Below are 12,807 nucleotides of genomic sequence, written 5' to 3' on the forward strand. Positions count from 1 at the left end.
TTATAAGATAAAGAAAATATATTATAACTATTAGGATTAGTATATTTAAAATATTATTTTATAAAAATATTTTTACAAACAAGTTTTTATTATCTAAATGAAATTATATACATAAAAAGTTAAATTTTATTATACATAACTTCTGCATGACAGAATAAAATAAATATTTTATTATATATGTAAATAAATTAATATATCTTATTACATGTAAAGTGTTTTATTTATAGTATAATCTTTAAACAATATCAGAGGCATTTAATACTTCTGATTCTTTATCTTCTTCCATAGGATTCAATTTACTCGCAGAAGCTGGAGAATTTAACTTTGTCTGTTCTGGTGTTAATCGAACTGTTGTCCCATGTCGACTATAATCTTCGATTTCACCTACTGGTCGTTCAAGATCTTCTTCCACTGTACTTTTCCTACATCTATTCTATATTTCGAATTTTTTAATTTAAAAAATTCGACTTCAAATTCTTTCACTTTGGTTTGAGTATCTTTTCAAATCTGTATTTACCTGAAGAAGTTTGAAGAATTCTTTCCGAAATTCTCTGCTGCATATAAAGTATATGATAATATGGATAGCAAAATTACAAAGCTCCGTGACAGCAGCAAATGCTCGAAATAAGAGGTAAGCACCATCTGTACTCTTATAATCATAATATACAAATTCAAGCAATATCGATGGGATCATTGTTACTATAAAACATATTGCCATCATCGACATTAATGTAGTTAAATGTTGTTCTTCTCTAAACAAATAATTTTTGTGATAATTAAATTGTATTTATTTATTAATTTATTATTAATAATTATTAATTTAACTTTTATTTGTAGAAAATTCTGAGGGTGCATTATAATCTTTATTTTTTAAACGCTACCTGTATCCTCGATTACGGTTCAATAAAGAAGTTTCAGGGACATTTGCAGTACGAAACTTCTCCGAAACCGACTGAAATTCTCTCTTCCTAGCATTGAGCTGCAAAAATCTTTTGACCACAAAGCTATTCAGTAAAAGAAGAATTATAGTTGGGCAGAGTCGTAACACGACTTCCATGATCCAAATGTATGCGTTCCATAAAGCACTTCGGGTGATAGAGGTGTTTTCACGTAGTGTGAAGAGAGTTCCGGTATCTTCTTGCTGTTCATATACTGTTCTCATTCCTGTTAGTGGAGCGCTTACCTATAAAATGATCCTAAATAAAATTGGAACTTTCATAGGCAGTAATTATTTTTTTTACAAAAAAGGAAAGAAGTAAAAAGATGATACCGCGAATCCGAGAATAAAAGAGCACAGGATAAAAGAGCGAATATTTTTGCGTGCGTTTCTGCTGCGGATGCGAACCGGGAAAAAAATGAAGATATATCGATCGACTATTAAGCAAGTCATAATTGAAATGCTGGCTATAGCGAACGTGTTTACAGCAACCAGTTCTAAATGAGCATGGTAAAAAACAGACGGGTAATTGTTCCTCGTTCCATATCCTAATCTAATAACTGAAATCACATATTTTTATTTAGAAATTTTAAATTATAATATAATATAACATCTAAATTAAAATATTGTTGATTACCTTATGTTTATTTAAAATATTTTTAATTAAATTGTTAATATTTTTTATATTCATATCGTAATACGTACATACAGGTATCCAAGATAGAAGAACCCCGGCGTTTGCTAAAGTTAGTCCTCGGAGATATAGGTACGAAATTCCTCGAAACACCGGAGTAGATAACACCAGGAATATTAAAACATTACCAAAAATGCCGCTAATTACGATCGTAGGAATTACTATCCTATAAAGGACACGTAATACAGACGTAGTCTCATTGAGAGGATGTCTGTCCGCGTTAATTATACTATTCCAAGTAGAATTTTCGTCATCGCAACATAAAAGCGTTCTAAAAAAGTTTAAATATATTCAGCAAAGACGAGGTAATATTATAATGTTTAATAATTACAATGTTTAATAATAAATCCGTTCCTATTCAAAACATACCCTTTAAATATTCCCGTTAACATAGTGGATACGGATGCAAAACTATTTAAACAAATTTAAGACAAAGCACAATTTAAAGATCACGTTGAAAATCTACTAGATTCTATCATTATTTTAAGGAATTTTCTGTCACTCATTTTACCGCTTTCATTAATAGCTTCTTGAGTAAAACCGACGCAACGGATGCACGAGTTCTGTGAGATCCATCCCCGTTGAACTCACTACCGTGTTTCCCATGAAAAGTCGATATTGCGCATGCTCTCACAAAGGTTGACTTATTGTTGTAGTCGAAGTATATTTACTTGTACATTATAATTATATTCCAGCGCCCTTCGTCAAGCTAATTTAATTTAAGATCTAATAAAAAAACATGTTTCATGTTCAACTAATAAATTCTCTGCTTCCAATATGCACTTTATCAATGAGAATCAAAAGGAATATTCCAACAGGAAGATGATCATAACGCTTAACGCGTTTTAAAGAAGAACTTTATATTGTCGTAAATACCTTTACTTTTTCTCTGATATTTTCTGGAAACGAACATTTAACTACAATAGATATGCTGTATGTATATTAACAAATATCAAATTCTAAACAAGCCTATATATAAGTTCAAAGCAGAATCGCTCATCTCTGGTTGATTCTTTTATTTTTTAAACGAAATGAAAATCATGAGTTTGAATACGGTATGCAACACCTTTTCTCGTAACAAATAAAGCTCTACGTCACGCGAACTTATTCTTAGCTACGAAACGCGTTCAAAATTAATCGATTATCTCTGTTTAGGGTGATATTATTCATCAACTTCTGTACCATCACGTCGAAGACTTTGACGTCAGATAATTTTTGCCCCAGTCACCTTTCCAACGAATGCTTGGATGATTTTCAACTCCTTTACAAAAGCATTCAAGTGTTGATATTGTTTTGCAGAAGCGAGCATTTAATTAGATATCGCTCGCTAATTTCGAAACCAATAAAATTTATGTACAACGGCGGATGTTTGCTAATTGTAAATACTGTCCTAGTTCAAAACAAAAGTTGCTACGCAGAGAGAACGTTTCTTTAGAATAGGAGAAGCATCGAAGTTCAAAACAATTTCTAAAACCACAAGCAATATCCGTCAGAGTACTTAACAAGGTATCAGCCAATACCTTGTTACCAGGTACCAATACAAATTATCAACTATTCGTTTTTCGCATATGAAATAGCATATTCGCCAGTCTAAGACGAAAGAGGTAACACAGGAAGCATCGTTAAATGCAGGAAAACAGGATTTAATTGGTCAAGCAGCGAGCTTTGAAAGTACAAGAATATTATATTCTAAAAAACGGAAAAATAAGTGAAAAAATATTATAAGAAAAAGAGAAATTTTCAGTACAATACAAATTTCTTGAAAGAACGATCTTAAGCAAGTATCATCATTGTAGTGTGAGCTTCGAGTTTCATCGATACACAAAAGCGTTCCTGAAAAAAAGGAACAGTTATTTCAAGCAGAAAGCATCATTAGAGGAATCCTTTACACCCGATAGAGTGCCTACTCAAGCGACTAACGAAAATGCAAAGCCGTAAACTTGGTAGGTTGCAGGATAGTGTTACACCGATTACAAATTGATCGTACTCGGAAAGCACTAAGGGTATTAAACGTATCGTTTGAAATTATATATCTCCTAGCTTAATAATGACTAAAAGTCATTAGGAACTTTTACATTTTTTTATATATATACTTAGAATCTGGAAATCTAAGAACGTAAATTAAGATCAAGTCAAAAGCAATGCTTAAAATTTCGGAACAAATAAGGATATTTTGAACTTAAAAAACTGAAAATATTCCTGATTAAAGATAAACATATAAAACTTTAAATGTGTACAATATAAATACTAAATTCTTTTGTTACCTTCTTTGTATACTTATTTAAATTACTTTGTTATTTTTAGGTACGTTTTTTTCATGATAAACAGTAATAGTAATTTAGCACAAATGTAAAATGTTATAAATGATTTTTTAAATTATTATTTTTTGCATAATTGGTGGATATAAAAAAGTAATTCAAGAAATACTGAAAAGATCTTAATATTGTCAGAGCTGATATTATTAACTTTCTTTCTATCATAGTCTATAAGGTTGGTATTACTTGAGCGTCTCAATATCGAGAAAATTTCAAAACCAACTGACTAACGGAGGAACATACTTGATTAAGTTTGTTCACATTTTTTAAGGAACAATAGTACAATGAGTGATTTTAAGACACCGACAACAAAGAGGTATAAAAGTAGGGTACAAAGTAATCCAGAATTGCAAACACCTATTAAAATACCAGCTTCACCGTTTTTAGAGCAAATAGGTTATGGATGCGGTAAAAAGATATGAACATTTAAATTTGTTACTATCAATATTAATATTATTTTAACACGTAAACATATCAATAGGTGTTAACGTATTTAGCCTGGAACGATCTCCAAAAGTTGGTTTTATCCGATCTCCATGGGCGATAAAAAAACGTAACCGCAAAATTCAGGAAAATAAAAAATATAATGAACGCATTCGATTCGAAGCAGAAGTACTTCGTAAATTAAATCATCCAAACATTGTCGGTTTTCGGGCTTTTACGGAACTTTCAAATGGCGAGCCATGCTTGGCAATGGAAAAATTAGATGCTTCTTTAGGTATAAAAAAGTATCCAAAACATGAAAATATGTTTGAAAAGTTGAAAATATAGTTTTTGTATTATTATAATTTTTTTAGGTGATAAGATAGAAGAAAGACTCGAAACTGGCGATGATCCATTTCCTGCTAAAGACATTTTAAAAATAACATATGAAATTGTAAAAGGATTAGAATATTTACATCATACTGCCCATATTTTACATGGTGATATAAAAAGTTATAATGTGTTAGTTTCTGCAGATTATAAAACTGTTAAGCTATGTGATTTTGGTGTGTCTTTGCCACTTACAAATAGTCTAGAAATGTGTACTTCAAATGAAAACTTCACATATGTGGGAACAGAGTGTTGGAGTGCACCTGAAATAATATTTGGTTAGTTAATTTTTAACATCTATAAAAATTAACATAACATAAAAAGGGTAATATGAATGATCATAAATTTAACTCCTTAGAGGATGGTCCTGTTACAAATAAAGCAGATATTTGGGCATGTGGTCTTGTAGTTTGGGAGATGATAGCCTTATCATCACCTCATGTAGAACCCTCAGAAATGGATGAATCTTGCTTAGATGATTCAATGTTAGAAATGCAGATGAATAGCAATACAAAAACAAATGAACATAATATAAATATAGATGATGATAATAGTTTTCTTAATGAAATATGCAATAAAAACTATGGTAAGTACTTTCACTAATATAAATTTTTATATTTTTTAGTAAAATGTGGAGAAATTTTTGTCAGATTGTATACCAAATTATAATACCTTGATGGTCACAGGTACTCGTCCAGCATTACCTGCTATTAATCTAGGAAAAGAATATGAGAGAGTACTTGAAATATTCTTTGCATGCACTACTGCAGACTATAAAGTGAGGCCTAGTGCAAAAGGTCTTGTTAATTATTTTAAAAATTATGTATATAAATAATATATAGGTGTATACATTACTGCTTTTAATACTTTTTAAATAAACAATTTTATAAATGTTATAACTTGATATAGTTGTGAAACAGATTAATGACATGTAACAACTGTCTTTATTTATCTAAATATACTGATTTTTATTACTTTCATAATAAATATCTTCAATTTCATTTCACTTCAACAAATCTCATTTTTATTTACAAAATTTTATATCTTTTTCGTCTTATAAGAAAATGATGATCATCAACAAAATAATAATTATTGTGCTAATTATGATAGCAAGTTTAATTTTTCTCTAAAAGAAATATTTTTTTTATTAAATGATACTGTTATCTTACTACATACACAATTATTTTTTTTAATACAAATACCTTTCTATGTCTCTGACTTCTTTCCTCTGCTTTTTTAAGGTCAATACGACCAGTATCAACATCATCTGCTGCCCTTCCAGCAAAATGTTCTACACTATTTATTTGTTCTCCCTATTAAGACAAAAAATATAAATTTTTATATGTGTATATTTAAAATTTATATTTAGTTATATAGCCTATTCATACTTACTTGTCTTTCAATAAGAAATGCCATTTCCGTAAACATATCTCTAACTTCTCCAATAGATTTTTCTATTTTCACTATATCATTATGCCTACTTTGAATATCAGATAATTGTTGCCTTGCAATTCTACTATCTTCTAAAATCTGTTTATAAAACAATTCATATATACGCATTAAAATTCTACAAAATTTAGTAATATAAAAGAATAGATCTGATTTTTACATTATCAACAAATAAGTTGTTTCCTTGAGCATCGAGTAATTTTTCCAATTCTTCGCTTGTAATATGTTTTCGGACTAAAAGATGAGTAAGAATAATGCGCTATAGTTTTTAAATGAAAACGATACACAATTTTCACAGGAAACATACTTAACATCTTTTGTTGGTGTAAAAGTAAACGACATTTTTCATGATATCTTATCATAGATACGTTATAATCTTCCATAATTTCAGAGAATAGTTTTATCATCGTTGTATGTTGTATTACTTTAATTCGTAGATGTATAGGACCTTCCCTCGCGCTGGTTAAAGTTAAATCATCAAGACGAGTGATTTCCTTTCCCATTTCTATAAAAATAAGTAAAAAATATTTAACAATTTACAAAGACAAAAACTTAAACCTAATATAAAGTTAGATAATTAGTTAATTTTTTTATCATAAAATTCATCATAATTTTTTATAATTCAATTTTTGTAAAACCATGTGACATACATATTTTTATGCGCGTAAATTATAGTCTTTTATGGTTAAAGTATTTTTTAATTGATTTTGATATATAATCTAATTATACTAATTTATTATATACTGTTAGCTAATTAAAACACTTATTATTTGGTAAAATATGGAATTTTTGTTTACATTATGTAAAAAATGTTCAATAATCTACAGTATGTGAAATTGTTACAATGTCGCATTATTTTACGTAGCACTTCCTAATGAATGTAATTGGTCAGTCGGTTTCCCGCTTTCGAATGGACGCCCAAGTTAATTTTACAGTTCTTTGTAGCTTATACGAAATGTTTTGTGATAAACTACCAATAAAGTTTACTGTTGGTTCATACCATAATGAAATAATGAAATCGTTATCGATATGTATTCAAAAAATGATAACCTGAGGCCATAACTTCTCTTTATCAAATGATAAGTTAAGGTTATGTTTACATTTATAAGATAGAGAAATGTGATAATAATTGTAGTTTCGTTTAAAATGATCTAAACTGAATACAATTGTTACTATGGAACCTTTAAAAATATTCGATAATTTTAAATTTAGTGAATTAAACGAAGACTGGATTCAATCTGTGTGGGATGGAGAATTTATGATTTATAATGAACCACCTGATGAGTATCAAATGTTTTTAGAGAGTGAGGACATGAGATTGCTTTTAAACGAATCCTGTACTGTTGTAAAAGCTTGGCTAGTAAAAGGTGAAGATCAGAATAACTCTGAAAATTATGATTCTGAAATATCTTGGAATACATTGATTTCTATAGATATAAACGTACGTGCTTTATTAGCTGTATTGAGTTATATAATAAAGAATGGTCAAAGCAAAACAGCCAATGAAGAAACAAGACAATCATGTTTATATGCAACTAATTTATATTTTATACTTTTGGCCATTCCTGGTAGCTGTGCATTCAATGTATTTCATCCTACTTTATATCAACGAGCTATAGAGACAATAAAAATAGGCTCTGAATATTTAATATATCCTTTTAAGAAACATAATAAAACAATAAGTTTAGATGATCTAAATATTATTGAACAATCAATGAATGAAACCATTATTCTTTCACAAAGTGAAAAAGAAATTCTCATACAAAATTTAAATATTATAATTTGCAGCTTTATTTTGATGACAAAATCATTCTGGTTTAAAGATCATATACAGTTACTAGATATTACCATTCTTGGATTAATTGAAGTTACAAAGGTAGATGATAATTATATAATTGATCAATGTTTTAATAAAAAAGCAGATACTTTGAATGTTTCATTGCCACAAAATGCTTATGCAGCTTTGAAAGAATTATGTAATAATAAACATGGACCAGTCAAAATAACTATAACCATCATAGCAAAGTACCTATTACCATGTTTGTTATATAGTCATATGGATGCACAAACAAGAATTATTACAAATATTCGTGAACATACTATAAATTTTGTAAAAAATTTATTGGATGAATATGAGAAGGAAGCCAAAACTGCAATTTTAACATTGATACAACATATAATGTTGTTCTGTCCAGATCGACTCGAAGCTAGACAAAAACAAGCTAATGTGTTGCTAAAACTGTTTAGAATATGTAACCAGAATATTGCACTAGAAGCCTTTAAGGATTTAATACTATTGTCACATCATTCAAAGATACCTTTTAGATTATTTGCTCAAGAAATAATTGGGAAATTATTACTTGAGTCCTTTTTGATGAATTGTAATATAACTGATTGCTTAAAAGCTAAGGTAAAAAGAGTATTCTTTGCAATTGTATTGACTAGATGTATGGATTGTTCAAGTATGGTAAGAGGAAAAGCCATGGCTATAATTGCTGAATTTACAGAATCAAGCAATGAAAAGGATAAAGAAATACTTTTAACTATATTTAAAAAGTCAGATATAAATAAACAATTTCTTACATTTCATGACATAAAGAATTCTCTATCTGAAGATATTGATTTATTACCAGGATCAAATGCATTAATAACTATGCTGGCAGATAGAGTAGAGGATGAAAGAGCAATGGTAAGACGAAGCACATTGCAAATTTTAAAAAACTTGATTGTAATGGTTCCATTTCTGATACATGAAATTGTACCTATAATTAGCCTCAGATGCAGAGATCCAGCATTAATCGTGCGACGTTTTGCTGTACAAGTTCTATCTCAACTTTTAGAACAATTTCCAGATAACTCTCAACTCCTAAATGAATGGGTACAAACTGTTATACCACAAATATTTGACATTGAAATTAAAGTACAAGAAAAGGTGCTAGGTTGTTTAGAAGAGTTATTATTAAATAGAATACAAAGTATTTCTACAAGTACTGATACTATTGCAGATAATTTGCCATGGAAAATTTTAAATGCTGTAGCAAATATGAAAATGAGAAGACATTTATCAAAAGCCTGTAGCTTATGGGTTAAAAATGGTGTTATTACTAATTCTATAATGAAAAATATACAATCTCATATTGGAACAAATAATAACATAGAAGCTTGGGTCTTTTTGGTTGCATTGGCTGAAAATACCAAGTTACCAAATATGAACAAATATTTTTCAAATTATCAGGAAATTTTTCTAGAAAATAATTTTTACACAAGTTTAGTTTTGCAAGTTTTAAGATGTTCTTGGAAGTCTTTAGATTATGAAATTCTAGAAGATCTTCATACCTATCTATATAAATGCTTGCAACAATTCAAGATTAATTTTGGATTAATTAGCATTTGTTTGGATATTATACACAACATAATTCATTATTTAAATCCTGATAAAGATAATAATTTGTTAGAATCAAATATGCTAAATCTAGTAGAGATTTCAGAGATAGAAATTGCAAAAATTTTTAAAGATGAAAACGAAGATGTAGAGGCACCATCCAATTATTTAAGAGCTATGTTTACATTAGGACATGCAACAATTTTATGCAGCTGCAAAATTTCACCATTAACGCTACGGATTTTACAAGGAATGTTATTAGAATGGGAAACACTACCAGAAGTCATAAAACCGATAGAAGAACTGCAAGCTTCAGCAGTTGTTATTCTTGGACAGCAAGCAATGAGAGATCGTGAAATTGCTAAAGAAGTAGTCCAAATATTTGGTAAATTAATGCGAGAAGAAACAAATCTAGATTCAATTGTTCAAATTGCTGTGAAAATAAATGCTGCAAAAGCTTTGGCTGATATATGTGTTAGGTTCACTGCTTTGGTGGAACCATACTTATCAGATATGTGCGTAAGTATGAAAAATTCAACTCCACAAGTACGAGAGGCTATTGTGGTGATATTTATTCAACTTCTTCTGGAAGATTACATAAAAGTTAAGGGTCCTTTCCTTTTTCATATATTAACAATGTTGTTGGATTCGGACAATATGATACGTGAATTAACAATCTTTCTCATAGAAGAACGACTTTTAACAAAGAATAAGTCACTAATATCACAAAAATTTCTACAGAGCATATATCATTATAATAATTATCAATCTCAACATAAAATTTATCACCATAAAATGTGTGAGAAAGAAAAGAAAGTTTTGACACTTCCTGGAAAAAGAAATGAAAAGAAACGGAGAATAATTTATGATTTCATGCTGGATCATTTAGATCCTCCAGGAAAGATGAAATTGTTTGTAAAAGTAACTAGTCAAATACTTGATAGAATTTGTGTTGATTTGATTGACATTAAAAAAGAAGAAGGAGCGGGCGTATTAAAGGATGCATTGTATATAATAAGTAACGAGCGTCTACGACCATCATCTTTTAACAGACAAGGTGATGATGACCAACAAGAGGGCGAAGAATGTAGAGCTCAAACAAATGTTCCAAATTCTAATGCTATTAGCATTATTATTGAAGGAATTAAGAAATATAGTTTAGATGTTCTATTACCTAGATTAATAAAACTTAGAATAAAATTATCTACTCTAAAATCACCATTAGAAAATTTTGTAAAACAGATTCTAGTTAAAACATATTCTGAATATAACAAGGACCAACTATTAAACATAGTAAGCGAATATCCTGAATTGGAAAAAGAAGTGGAGCAGTTTAAAAAGTATGTTCAAATTTATTTAATCTTATATATTACTTACTGACTTATTACTTTATTTATATTACTAATTATTAATGTTAATACATTTTAGACAGATGGAAGACATTACAGTTGATGATGAGAATTTTACTGAAGAAGAAAATTCTGCATCAGAAATTAATAATCAAAGTGCGTCCAATAAAAATTTAGATCTAACGATGTGTAATTTAAACCCTAAAATTGTATTAGAGCGTCTTTCGATTGCACAATTGTTAAATTCTAATTCACCAATTAGCGCTTTAGATAGTTTGAATTCTCCAACATATTCAAACTCAATTTTATGTTCACCTTCACAACCTGGTCCTAGTACAAGTACACCTACATGTTTTAATTTTGAATCTAATGGCACTGCAGGTCGTGCTGCAAAAGTTAGAAGACTTTCTAGTTTCTTTCAAAATGAAAATGAACTATTTGATCACAAAATAAGAGGAAGAAATATTTCCCAGGTTCAAGATGATAGTGAGTCTGATTAGGATAAGTAAGACAAGTTATTTCTGTTTCTTTATTTTTATTTATGATGCACTGTGTAAAAACGTAGGAAGAATGAAACCTACCTCTTAATTTTCGTTGAATACGAAATGACGTTTGTGAAATAGTATACATTCTACTTTCCAATTCTTTTTGTATATCTGAAACATACAAATTGTTAATTAGTATTTAAATACAACATTTGGTGATTTGTTCTTACCTTTATTAGTGTATGATAAAACATTATTATGTAAATCCTTTACAATAGCGGTATTGGCAGCAATAAGTTGAATTAAGTCTCGAACTTCCTCAACCTATATTAATATTATTTGTATATCTACTACTAATATAAAAATCTGTGATATTTAAATGATAACTTAAATATTCATATATATTTATATATACGTACTTGATCTAATACTGCCTTTAATTTTTTATTTTGGGACATTTGTATGTGTACATCTTGTAAAAATCCTTTACCAAACATAGTACTACTATTTTGATACTAAAGAGAAGTGGTAAGAAACAGTATATTATATATCAATTTTTACAGAGACAATATTTAGAAAGTCGATGACAAATATTATTCTAATAGATTTTATTACTTATGTTATTTGTTATTAATATAATACTTTACGCGAAATTTTATTCAAATTCTAATGTTATAATGTAAGTGATGAAGTTCAAATTTGAATTTATAAAATGGTAAAACACTAACAGCACGTAACTCCGGCATTCGATCGCGGACCATGATAGATATTGTTTGAGAATCAGCGTATAACTGATAATTTTATAAATTAAACACATAAAATATGTTTTTTATCTATCTTATCAGTGCAGTAGAGATAATTGATAAAATCCATCGTGCCGTTGACATTACTATTTATAATTGATTGTGTGTAATTTACGAAAATCAGTTAAATATATTTGTAAGTGGTTTTATTTTCTGTACGACTCGACTCGCTTCACAGTTACACTGCATTACTTAGAAGATGCTTTGCATCTGAAATGAAATAGGAAATAGGCACTTAGCATCTGGACTACAAGGACAGCATTGACATGAATTATAAACCTTTGACTTGTTCTTTTATACACTTTTTTATATGTTATAATAATAGCAATAGTCTTTTTTTAAAACTACGATGCTTCCTTTTTTGCATAAACAATAGTTATATTTATATCAAGGACAAATTGTCACTTGTGAACTATCAATATAATCACATGCTATTAAAAGTTATTACTTAAATATATATTTCGAAAAAATGATTTATATTTAATTGCAATTTGATAATAAAAGATACAGTTGGAATGTAAAGTTAAATTTCTGTAATACTAAATGAAAAAAAAGAAAAGTTTTATATTTATATGTAATT

The 12,807-nt window shown here is 28.7% G+C and overlaps 4 protein-coding genes across 6 annotated transcripts; 2 read left to right on the forward strand and 2 right to left on the reverse strand.

The window, feature by feature from the left end:
- Window positions 1-67: 67 nt before the first annotated feature.
- On the reverse strand, window positions 68-2,192 carry LOC132904792 (probable G-protein coupled receptor B0563.6). The gene is made up of 6 exons (XM_060955499.1): window positions 2,001-2,192; window positions 1,643-1,902; window positions 1,271-1,497; window positions 882-1,183; window positions 518-752; window positions 68-433 (listed from the first exon to the last, which is right to left on the reverse strand). The coding sequence occupies exons 1-6, from the start codon at window positions 2,021-2,023 to the stop codon at window positions 236-238; spliced, it is 1,245 nt and encodes a 414-aa protein (XP_060811482.1). The 5' UTR covers window positions 2,024-2,192; the 3' UTR covers window positions 68-235.
- On the reverse strand, window positions 2,110-12,398 carry LOC132904801 (syntaxin-like). 2 transcript variants are annotated; one of them, XM_060955512.1, is made up of 9 exons: window positions 12,153-12,398; window positions 11,844-11,939; window positions 11,655-11,748; window positions 11,521-11,595; window positions 6,516-6,713; window positions 6,369-6,442; window positions 6,152-6,289; window positions 5,962-6,072; window positions 2,110-2,530 (listed from the first exon to the last, which is right to left on the reverse strand). In XM_060955512.1, exons 1-9 carry the CDS (start codon window positions 12,183-12,185, stop codon window positions 2,510-2,512), a joined length of 840 nt encoding a protein of 279 aa, XP_060811495.1. In that variant the 5' UTR covers window positions 12,186-12,398; the 3' UTR covers window positions 2,110-2,509. The 2 variants fall into 2 exon arrangements, with proteins under 2 accessions (XP_060811495.1, XP_060811494.1); XM_060955511.1 differs by lacking the exon at window positions 2,110-2,530 and adding an exon at window positions 3,084-5,885.
- On the forward strand, window positions 4,227-5,623 carry LOC132904795 (lymphokine-activated killer T-cell-originated protein kinase). Its single transcript, XM_060955503.1, has 5 exons — window positions 4,227-4,354; window positions 4,428-4,664; window positions 4,744-5,037; window positions 5,118-5,345; window positions 5,446-5,623. Exons 1-5 carry the CDS (start codon window positions 4,231-4,233, stop codon window positions 5,592-5,594), a joined length of 1,032 nt encoding a protein of 343 aa, XP_060811486.1. The 5' UTR covers window positions 4,227-4,230; the 3' UTR covers window positions 5,595-5,623.
- LOC132904779 (condensin-2 complex subunit D3-like) lies at window positions 7,003-12,385 on the forward strand. Of its 2 annotated transcripts, none has more exons than XM_060955482.1 (2): window positions 7,003-10,930; window positions 11,023-11,256. In XM_060955482.1, exons 1-2 carry the CDS (start codon window positions 7,383-7,385, stop codon window positions 11,114-11,116), a joined length of 3,642 nt encoding a protein of 1,213 aa, XP_060811465.1. In that variant the 5' UTR covers window positions 7,003-7,382; the 3' UTR covers window positions 11,117-11,256. The 2 variants fall into 2 exon arrangements, with proteins under 2 accessions (XP_060811465.1, XP_060811464.1); XM_060955481.1 differs by having other exon boundaries at window positions 7,102-10,930; window positions 11,019-12,385.
- Window positions 12,399-12,807: the final 409 nt, after the last annotated feature.

This window comes from Bombus pascuorum, chromosome 3 (genome assembly GCF_905332965.1).
Source record: "Bombus pascuorum chromosome 3, iyBomPasc1.1, whole genome shotgun sequence".
In the NCBI taxonomy this organism is placed as follows: Eukaryota; Metazoa; Arthropoda; class Insecta; order Hymenoptera; family Apidae; genus Bombus; species Bombus pascuorum.

What these genes read in the sequence shown, in the direction of transcription:
- LOC132904779 (XM_060955481.1), top strand. Translation starts at nt 7,383, where the DNA reads ATGGAACCTTTAAAAATATTCGATAATTTTAAATTTAGTGAATTAAAC. An exon ending in GAAGTGGAGCAGTTTAAAAA is followed by an intron (nt 10,931 to 11,018) that starts GTATGTTCAAAT and finishes AATACATTTTAG; the next exon opens with ACAGATGGAAGACATTACAG.
- LOC132904801 (XM_060955511.1), bottom strand. Translation starts at nt 12,185, where the DNA reads ATGGTCCGCGATCGAATGCCGGAGTTACGTGCT. An exon ending in TAAAGGCAGTATTAGATCAA is followed by an intron (nt 11,749 to 11,843) that starts GTACGTATATAT and finishes ATATTAATATAG; the next exon opens with GTTGAGGAAGTTCGAGACTT. An exon ending in TTTATCATACACTAATAAAG is followed by an intron (nt 11,596 to 11,654) that starts GTAAGAACAAAT and finishes TGTATGTTTCAG; the next exon opens with ATATACAAAAAGAATTGGAA.
- LOC132904795 (XM_060955503.1), top strand. Translation starts at nt 4,231, where the DNA reads ATGAGTGATTTTAAGACACCGACAACAAAGAGGTATAAAAGTAGGGTA. An exon ending in GCAAATAGGTTATGGATGCG is followed by an intron (nt 4,355 to 4,427) that starts GTAAAAAGATAT and finishes ACATATCAATAG; the next exon opens with GTGTTAACGTATTTAGCCTG. An exon ending in AATATGCAATAAAAACTATG is followed by an intron (nt 5,346 to 5,445) that starts GTAAGTACTTTC and finishes TGATGGTCACAG; the next exon opens with GTACTCGTCCAGCATTACCT.
- LOC132904792 (XM_060955499.1), bottom strand. Translation starts at nt 2,023, where the DNA reads ATGTTAACGGGAATATTTAAAGG. An exon ending in TTAACGGGAATATTTAAAGG is followed by an intron (nt 1,903 to 2,000) that starts GTATGTTTTGAA and finishes AAACTTTTTTAG; the next exon opens with AACGCTTTTATGTTGCGATG. An exon ending in AACCGTAATCGAGGATACAG is followed by an intron (nt 753 to 881) that starts GTAGCGTTTAAA and finishes TTATTTGTTTAG; the next exon opens with AGAAGAACAACATTTAACTA.